The sequence below is a fragment of the Molothrus ater genome, chromosome 2 (assembly GCF_012460135.2).
Source record: "Molothrus ater isolate BHLD 08-10-18 breed brown headed cowbird chromosome 2, BPBGC_Mater_1.1, whole genome shotgun sequence".
Lineage (NCBI taxonomy): Eukaryota > Metazoa > Chordata > Aves > Passeriformes > Icteridae > Molothrus > Molothrus ater.
Genome location: NC_050479.2, coordinates 111286570 through 111295757, shown reverse-complemented (window position 1 = coordinate 111295757; position 9188 = coordinate 111286570). Strand labels below are relative to the sequence as shown.

The window sequence follows — 9188 nt, the reverse complement described above, 5'->3', positions numbered from 1 at the left end:
CATTCAACCAGAACAGATTCTTTTCTTATGAGAAGAACACCCGAAAATCCTGCCTGGATGTAATTCCTTTCAGTAGGAGAACAAAGAAAGGGAACAGGAATTCTGACCTCCTGCTTTGGGGGGACAGTGATGGGCCACCTCACCCTTCTGAGTAGAGACAATGTTCTGTAGAGTAACTGCAGCACCACCCACAGCTCACAGCTCTGACTGAACAGTTCATCTCTGGAACAAAATAACAGAGCTGGCTCTCTCGTGGCTCTTGCCTTTGTTACTGCCTGGGTACAGGGATGTCTGGTGGGATCTCTGAGCTCTTCTCAAGGAATATCACTCAAGGATGCTTCTCTAGTACCAACACTGTACTGGAACACAGTACCAGCTGTACTGACATAAAGAGCTTATGGACACAGTCACCACTGCTGGATGGCTTTATTGAATCTCTTGAACTACATTTCTCTCAAAGTCATCCCCTGATTTCCAAATTGCAAATTAAATTAGAGGCCTTCTTGTTGTTAAAGCTGTCCACAGTGCCAAGGCTTCCACTGTCACCACCAGAAATAAGTCATGTTTTCTGTGGCACCCTCAGGCTTCTATTGAGGAACCCAAAATAGAATGCCTCTTTCAGGGTATTTTCATGTAATTCCCAGCTCCTCCACCCTTCTTCCATACTGACTGCAAAATCCCAAGTCCAAGTAAGAAACCACCATTAGCAAGTTGTTCAGGCACTGTCTGAAGAGCAGCTTTTACCAGAGCATAATTAACTTTTGGATTCAGGGCACCTTTAGCACACAAACCATTCACAGGCTCCTTTACCTCAAGGATTTCTACATCACTGGTGGTTTGGATATTTTCAGCAGTGAAATGGGTTCTAGATGAGACTATGGAACCCTCACTTCCTCCCAAAGCTACATGACACTTTCTGGTCTGTAAAGTCTGTATTTCCACTTCTCAGGTGGAACAGGTTTGGCCCTTCCAAGCTCTTTGTGCAGTGATATCCATCCCTGAACAATGTTTTCAGCAAAACACCTTTTCACAGGATACAACTGCATTCACAAACAACTTCCATGATCCCGTGACTGAAGGATCAAGCAGGACCAAAATGCTGTGTAGCTTCTTACAACAGAGATCTGGGGAAGGCTCAGTAGCTCTTCAGTTCTCTTGCTGTCTCCATCTCTGGTCTTCCCTGGGCATTGCTTTCTGTTTGGCCTAAGATTTCAGTCATACTGAGTCTGGATTGCCTAAGGAGAGAAGAGGGAGTGCAAAGCAATTTTATCCCTGTATCCTCCTGACAGAGACATGACTGCAGAATCCAAGCTCTTGAAAATTTCTTCTAGAACTAGTCAGTAAGTTTCAGTAATTCACATGACCAGTTTAATGGCCTTTTTTTCCCCCAAGCCTCCAGCTATCCTCCTTATTTCCTCTCTTTAATAGGGATGGAAAGAAGGAAGCAATGAAGGAGAGACTGGGAAGACTAAATCAGCATTTCTAAGATTGGTATGTGAACAACACCAACAACCAAGACAAGAACTGAGGTTTAGAAAACCTAGTGTGTTGTGGTTTCTCTAAATGTTTGAACCCACAGGCCCAGACACCCTCCTAGCCCACAACTGAAGGGACAGAGCTGCTCCTCACCACTCTGCCAGCTTCTGTTCGTACAGCTCCCTGCGCTCACGACTCCTCTTCTCCTGCAAGGTCTCACCAGCCAAGCCATACATTGCCATCAGGAGGCCTCCTGCAGGAACCCTGAGGGAGGAAGCAGAGAAGTCACCCAGGGGACACACAACAGCAATAACTTACTGCCATCAGCAAAAGGAGCATGCAGGGGCCCAAAACTCACATCACAGCACAGACTAAGGTACTCCTGTTCTACTGTCACCCACCAGCCTGTGACTCACTGGAGCCCCAGTGATAATGTAATTTGAATTTTCTCATTGACAGGCATACACAGGACAGAGGAGTGGAAGGATTTATGGTGCCCAGTAAGGACCCCATAGAACACCTATATTTCAGACAGTGATGCCCCTACTCAGCTTCCATCCAGCTCTGGAAGTACTTGTGTTTTCAATGGTAAAGCTCCCTAGGCTGCTTCCAGAAATGCCCACAGCTGGTACCATCCTGAAGGTGCCAAGCAGCACAAATAAAGCTCGTTCTCTTTTTCAGGTAGGATCCTCAGATTCACTTGTGAGGATATTTACAGGTCAGCACTTTGAGAAGAAATCCCAGTCCTGCTTGAAAAGTCAGATTTCTCCTGAGTTAGAAGTCATTGTCCAGAAGCACAGAGCCTCTGAGACAGAACCATGGGTTCCTCCATGCCCCAGGGAACTTTAGGAGATTCGTGACTGCAAGACACACATAAAGACACGTGTCACCTTACAGCCCAGCCATGCAGCTACTCCCTCAGTGTTTCCTAATGGCTTCTACTTCCCATTTTAGCTTTGGTGGAGCCTATGTTGCTCCCTCTAATAAGCAAACAGCATCAAATAAGATTCTCTACTGAGAGCACTGAGCTCTCACTACTGAGAGAACAGCAAAACACAAAACAAGAAACAAAGAAGAAAAGAAAAACAGTTTAAAGGGTGGAGAAAAGTGATCATCATGAGGGATACAGAGAATCCCTCAAGGCAAGAGAGGAAGGGAAGCTCCTGTAGCCCCACCTGTGACTCCAGGTTTGGTGTGTGCAGCAGTCACAACTCACCCAAACGCTGTTCCAAACACGACGCCGCCTGCCAGGCCCTGCAGGCCCAAGTGCATTCTGAACAGGGCTCCTGTGAAGGCTAAAAAAAGAACAAACCACTGAAACTAGAAACAGCCCCGCCACAGACATCTCACACCAACACTGGGAGTTGCTTTGCTGCATTTCTCTTCTCCAGAAAGATGAGCTGACATCTGCTTTTAACAGAGCAGAAACCAAGTGCCATGGCCAGTGGGACAGACCTTCACCACAGAGTCACCATGGTCTCTGCACTGAAACACTGCACGAAGTTCCTTCTGCTTCAGAAAAACTGCCAAAGTTTTTGCTGTATCATAGAGGTATCTATGAAAGTAAAACCAAGCTCTCTCTAGGCTGGAGCATGATCTCCCTCACTCTCTTTTCTGTTCAACAACAGCTAATAATAGTAGCTGCCATGTAAGGCAGAAAGGATCAGTAAAAAGTGTATCCACAAGTGTAAGGGCAATAAAGCCTCTAAAACTGAACAAGGAGATCACTTACTCAGAGCCCTGTTGCCAAAAGTGGGCATGCAAAACTTAGCATGAAAAGGGCAGCCTATAAACAGTGTGCTGAATTGTTACCAAGAGTAGAAATAAAAAAATGCTTTCTCTGTTAAATAGGTGCTTATGAGAACAGGTTATCCACCAAGTGTTGCCTTTACCCCACAGAAGCATTTTTCACCCAAAACACTCCAGCAAGTATCTTGGAGATTAACCACAAAACTCCCCAATGGGTTCAGCAGTGCATCAGTATCTCTGTTACAAATAAAGGCACGCAGCAGGCAAACAACGGAGCAAACTCACTGGAACAAGAAACAAAACCCAAGAGCACAGAAGCTGCTCAATCCCAAAGGAGGTGGAAACTTGCTTATGCTTTTCTGCTACAACCCTTGCTAACAAAGAGAAGCACACAAGGTTACAGCACTCTTACCTCCTGCTGCAGCAAAATTACTGATGGTGGTTTTATCGCGGTACGCAGACAGGCCCGTGCTCACCACGCTGCAAAGGCAAGGCACACAAGTCAGCACATGGAAAGAGAGGGGTAGCAAAACACAGCCTGAAATAAAGCTGGATTTCATTAAGCCAGCCCTCAGGTTGCCTCTAACTGCCTGGCTGCCCATCTGTTTAGAGCACACACATGCCAGCCATGACTTCTGTGACTTTACTGTGGGCAGCTGCACAGACACAGGCCAGGGACTATCAGAGCTCCTGAACTGGATCTGAGATATTCCTTCTTTTTTTTAATCAAAGATTTTTCTTTCCTATCATAGAATCATAGAATCAGAATGGTTTAGGTTGGAAGTGCTGTTAAAGGTGATCCAGTTCCAAGCCCTCACTGCAGGCAGGGGCACCTTCCACTGTACCAGGCTGCTCAGAGCTCCATTCAGCCTGGCCTTGAACACCTCCAGGGACGGGGCATCCACAGCTTCTCTGAACGACCTGTTCTAGTGCCCAGGAACATGTAATATAGTCAAGGAGAAAATCATTTGAGCAATGAAAAAGCCCTATCAGTCAGCCAGTCCTGATGTAGGCCATTCACCCCAGAAGCTGATCCATGTGTCAGTAAGATCCTGCCTTGTGAACAGACCTCAGTACAACAGCCTAAATCACACTCATGACACCAGCAGGGTCACCCACACTTGTGGCATCAGATTTCCCTCTGGGGTAGGCTAACCAACTCCTCCTAAACATCAGCTAAGCCTCAAAACACTGTTCTCAGTTCAGCAGCCACATATTCCCCAGCCTCCTGCTGATTGATAAGCCAGCAGCAATCCTCCTCTCCTTCCCAACACAGATAAACCCAAACAATTCGGGTTTTAATTGTGAAACTTAAGGTTTTCACAACTGCAGGATGGAATTTTCAACTTGGGCTTTACAGAAACAATGTGGAGCAGCAAACAGCTTCGTTCAGAACCTTTTCCAAAGGGCTGGTGAAAAAGGGGCAGATCTGACTGCAGGGGAGACACCTGGTGGAAGATAACGAGGTTACATGTCAAATCCAAAGAAATCCAGAAAACCCAAAGAAATCAAAAGATCCAGGAGAGAAAGCAAACAGCACGCTAACTAAGCCTAAAAACAGAGACTAAACTAAAAAGAGCCACAGAAACCAAGAGACAGCGAGGAAGAAATTTAGAAAGGAACAAAAATATTAGAGAGACAGAAATATAAAGTAATGCCAGTCAATACAGTGGGATCTTAAAGCAGAAGGAAAACTTAAACAGAACACAGCTGCAGAGAAAGTCAGTGCAGGTTTAAATTTATAAATTTACTGGTTTGAGCAATAGGGAAGGAGATATTTCTAGTTTAAAAGGGCTTTGCTCAGAAGACCAAGCTTAGTTTGATTTCTATTGTCAGAAATGCACTGAAGCACCCAAGGAAGAAAATCAGGGAAGCAGAACACTCTCTGCATTGGTTTTGTGTGTACAGGAAAAATCTGAAGGCCTAAACAGGTACAGAGAAGTGGTAGGACTGATATTCAGCAACTGCTCAAGAACAAGACAATCCCCTGCAAGTGTCTGAGGATAAGAACAAAGAATTGTAACACCAGTGTACACAAAGCAGGAGTAGTGACAATTGCGAGTACCACCAGCATATACAAACGGGGAGGAATGGGATATAGCAGAAAGGACAAAAATCAATGTGGATTAGAAAGCACTTCCAGAAACTGCCATCACACTTTAACACTCCCTCAGAGAAAAAGCACAAAAAGAGAAGAAGGTAAAGCAGAAAGCAGCTGTTGTCATCATCATATTTTCTGGAAAAATCCCCTTGCCCAGGATTCTTCTCCTGGGAAGCTGAGAAGCCTCAGAGAAAAAGGAAAACAGTAATTATCTGATTTGCTTCTCCTGTGTTTTGCTGCTTTGGAACGTGGTTTGGACATTGTTTACCAACAGGTGGTTGTTTCATTGGTTTCAAGCGATTTGTTTTTACTTACTGGCCAATTACAGGCCAGCTGTGTCGAGGCTCTGGGAAGAGTCACAAGTTTTTCATTAATATCTTTTAGCCTTTCTGTCTGTATCCTTTCAGTATTCTTTAGTATGGTATTCTTTAATATAATATAGATCGTAAAATAATAAATTAACCTTCTAAGAACATGGAGTCAGATTCATCATTCCCTCCCTATGACAGGGGTCTCAGAAAATACCACAGCTGTCAAGAAAGAACAGCATTCAAGTCAGCAACAGATGTACAAACAGGGTTTTTCCACACTTAGGGTTTGTGTTGATCCATTAGAAGATGAGGATTCTGGTGCAATTCTAAAAGGTCAAACCCTCTTCATGCTCCTGCCTGATCAACCAGACTCAGGGTAAGGCAACACCAGGAGCCTCAATCACCAGAGCTGTGGGCACTGCTGGCAAGGACAAGAACCTGCAACCCACTGCCATGCCATCCTGAAGGGCAGTGGAGGCAGTGGCACCCCAGAACATCTTGATGTCAAACATGTGGATGCCAGCTGGGAATGCAGCCACACTTGCAGAGGAGTGAGCATGAGGGGAGAGGTATCAAATGTGTGACATGGTCTCTGCCTCACCAGTTCCCTTTCCATTCCCCATCCTTTGCCAATCTGCTCCATTAGTTTGACTTGTTTATTCCTGCCAGGTCCCAGTTGAGGGCATAACTAAATGTCTTGAGGCATAAATGGGGGCGAGGTTGGATGCTTGATCTGAGCACTGTGTTTTATTCTTTCCAGACCTCCTTGCCATATCCCAATGGTAGGGAAATGAAGAAGGGGTCATTGGGACAACCTTTGATCTCCCCAGTATGCAAGGCAGGAAGTCCTCCTGTTGGCAGTGCTGCAGGGTCTCTGCAAAGCTCTCCCCAGCTGGATTTGCAGGAGTCCTGGGAGATGAGGTAAGCCAAGGTGTCTGCTGCTGCAGTGTGCTGTTCACCTCACTCTTCCCATATCATGTAGTCATTTTGCACAGTCAGCTGTCCCATGTATTTAGGTAAGCCTCTGTGTATTCAGCATTTTGCCCATCTATGATGATCCAGCACAATGTCAAACCCAACAGCAATGCCCCAAGAGCAGAGGTGGTGGTGGGGAAGAGGAGGCAGGGCTTCAAAGCATCTCAGGATGGGTCCCCTGCTGGACTCATTTCAGCCAGAGCTTGGCCAGCTCTGTGTGACTCCAGCACCAGAAAGCTTAAGGACAATTAATCATTGCATCCTGTTGGGTTTACACGTTGCACTTCCTCCTTCACCACAGTGACCATGCTAAGAAGGTTTGCCTCCTTTCATGGTACACCCATTCCCTCCCCTCCCTTCCTCCCTCCTGCTCTGCTCCCCCTGCCATCAGGAGCACTCACTTGAAGACGGTGGCGAAAGCCGCGACCCTCCAGCTCCAGCGCCAGCCGTAGCGGATGAAGCTGCGGAGACCAGCGCGGTGTGCCGATTGCTGAGGGGACAGAGAGGACATGTCACAGCTCACAGCTCCCTGCCAGCACCCTGCAGGCCAGGGCAGGGGGCTGGTGGCACCCCAGCTCTGATCGAGTCAGCCACCTCCGGAGCAAAAGCTGCTCCCAGCCACCAACGGGAAAACCGAGAACGGATTCCAGTTTGGAATGCCAACTGGTCTTTCTAATCCTGGGTGGAGTGGGAGGGCTCTTCTAGGACAGGAAAGCAGCAGAGGAGAAGGGAGGAAAACCAGAAACGACTTCATTATTATGAGTTCATAAGTATTAATAAATAATAACCATCAATAAATAATAGCAAGTAAATAATAACCATCTACATTAAATGTTAACATACCATCAAGCTCTGCTATTTAACACTGGCACTTGTTAGTTCGAAGAGTTTTTTTAAAATAAGCGATAAACAGAAGCTTCACAAAGATTAAAAATGTTGCAGTTAATGCCATGAAAGTAAATAAATCTTCTCTTCCAGTGCTTGCGGTGTAGGTGCTTAGCCTGGGTTCAGACATACCACAGTCACCAGGGTGAAGCCAGGCAGTGGTAATTTACAGGTCACCACATCAGAGGCCAAATCTAATGGTAAGTAATACAAAATTTACATCAGGGCAGATTTTTAAAGGGTTCTTCTTCCTCATAATCCAGGTAAGCAACACTTTAATTGACTAACAAACACCCAGAAGTTCAAATACATCTATAAAATGTCACAGGCGTTCTTTGTTGCGCTGTTGTTCTAAAAGAATTTTAAATGGTCTAAAAACGACTCACATTAATAAGATAAGAGCACAATCCCAGTTTGATACTGCGAAGTCTCCTGTCAGCACACTAAAACTTAGAAGCAGAAAGCCTTTTCGAGACACATTAATCGGAACGGTAAACTCTGGTTTTGTTGCCAACCTTCCCTGTAACGAAGGACATTTTTTTGAAGCTAACCGCGTGCAGTTTGGGTGACGGGGCCCCGCTAATCCCCGCACAGCTGACCTGCACGCACTTACACACTCCCAGCAAACTCTTAGTCCCAGAACCGGGCAAACACACGAGTCCCACACACGCGAGGCCTCCTGCGGGCCCCGCTGTCACCCCAAGCCGCGCCTCCAAGGGCACCTTCCGCCCCCGGCGCCTTCCCGAGGCCGAGGCCTCCCCCGGTGCCCCGGTGCCCAGCGCTCCCCCCCGCAGCCCCGGGCCCGTACCACGGCATCGGCGCGGTTCTGGAAGATCTCGCCGTGGCTGCTCTCGATGAAGGCCTTGCGGGCGCTGACGAAGGCGGGCAGCCCCCCGTAGAGCCAGCCCACCACGCCCGCCGTGAAGGCCGACTTGGCGATGTTCACCGTCTCCTCCGGGAACTGCTGCTGCTCGCTGCAAGGCAAGGGCAGCCATGGGCAAAGGGTCGGCCGGGGGAGGCACGGCGGGACCGCCAGCGCCCAGCCCCGCCCGTCCCACCCGAGCCCGGCCCGGAGCTCACTCTCGCCGCCAGAGCTCGCTGAGTCGCTCCCAGCCCGTCTGCGGCAGCGGCGCGGGGCGCCCGAAGCCCGCCTGAGCCCCGGGGAGCTCCGCCATGGCCGGGCCGGCGGCAGCGGCGGCGGCACCGACAGCGCCCCCTGCGGCCCGGCGGGGCACGGCCCCGAACGGAGCGGCTCCGAACCGCTCGGCTCCGCGTTAATTACTGATTAATTACTCCAAATAATTGCCCGTCTGTACAGGGCCAGGTTTGTCCCCCCGCCAGAGAGGAGCTGAGTTTTGGGGGCTGTGATGCCCGGCTTGCATAGGACAGAGGGGGTGCAGACCCCAGGCTTGGAAGACGCAAATCCTGCGCGGCGAGATGGTGCCTCTCATTGCCTTCCCTAAGACAACTCAACTCCCTCCCTCTGCTGTGAATTCCTCCTTTCCCAAAGCAGCGAAAGCTCCCCACCAGGGGAGGTGCCCGGGCCTTCCCACCCAGCCTGTGCATATTTTAACCCATGGGACTGGAATTCCCGGGATTCTTCCCCCACTCCTGCCGAACCATCACTTTGGCCAAGGGCCACCTAAGCTGCAACAATCACTTCTCATTGCAAGATCCACGGGTGTAAAAGC

At 48.4% G+C, this 9188-nt stretch overlaps 1 protein-coding gene across 1 annotated transcript; it reads right to left on the bottom strand.

Annotated features, from left to right (window-relative positions):
- Window positions 1–410: 410 nt before the first annotated feature.
- TIMMDC1 (translocase of inner mitochondrial membrane domain containing 1) lies at window positions 411–8688 on the bottom strand. Its single transcript, XM_036382615.2, has 7 exons — window positions 8578–8688; window positions 8306–8471; window positions 7014–7102; window positions 3638–3705; window positions 2693–2771; window positions 1630–1740; window positions 411–1235 (listed from the first exon to the last, which is right to left on the bottom strand). Exons 1-7 carry the CDS (start codon window positions 8670–8672, stop codon window positions 1136–1138), a joined length of 708 nt encoding a protein of 235 aa, XP_036238508.1. The 5' UTR covers window positions 8673–8688; the 3' UTR covers window positions 411–1135.
- Between the last annotated feature and the right edge of the window lie 500 nt (window positions 8689–9188).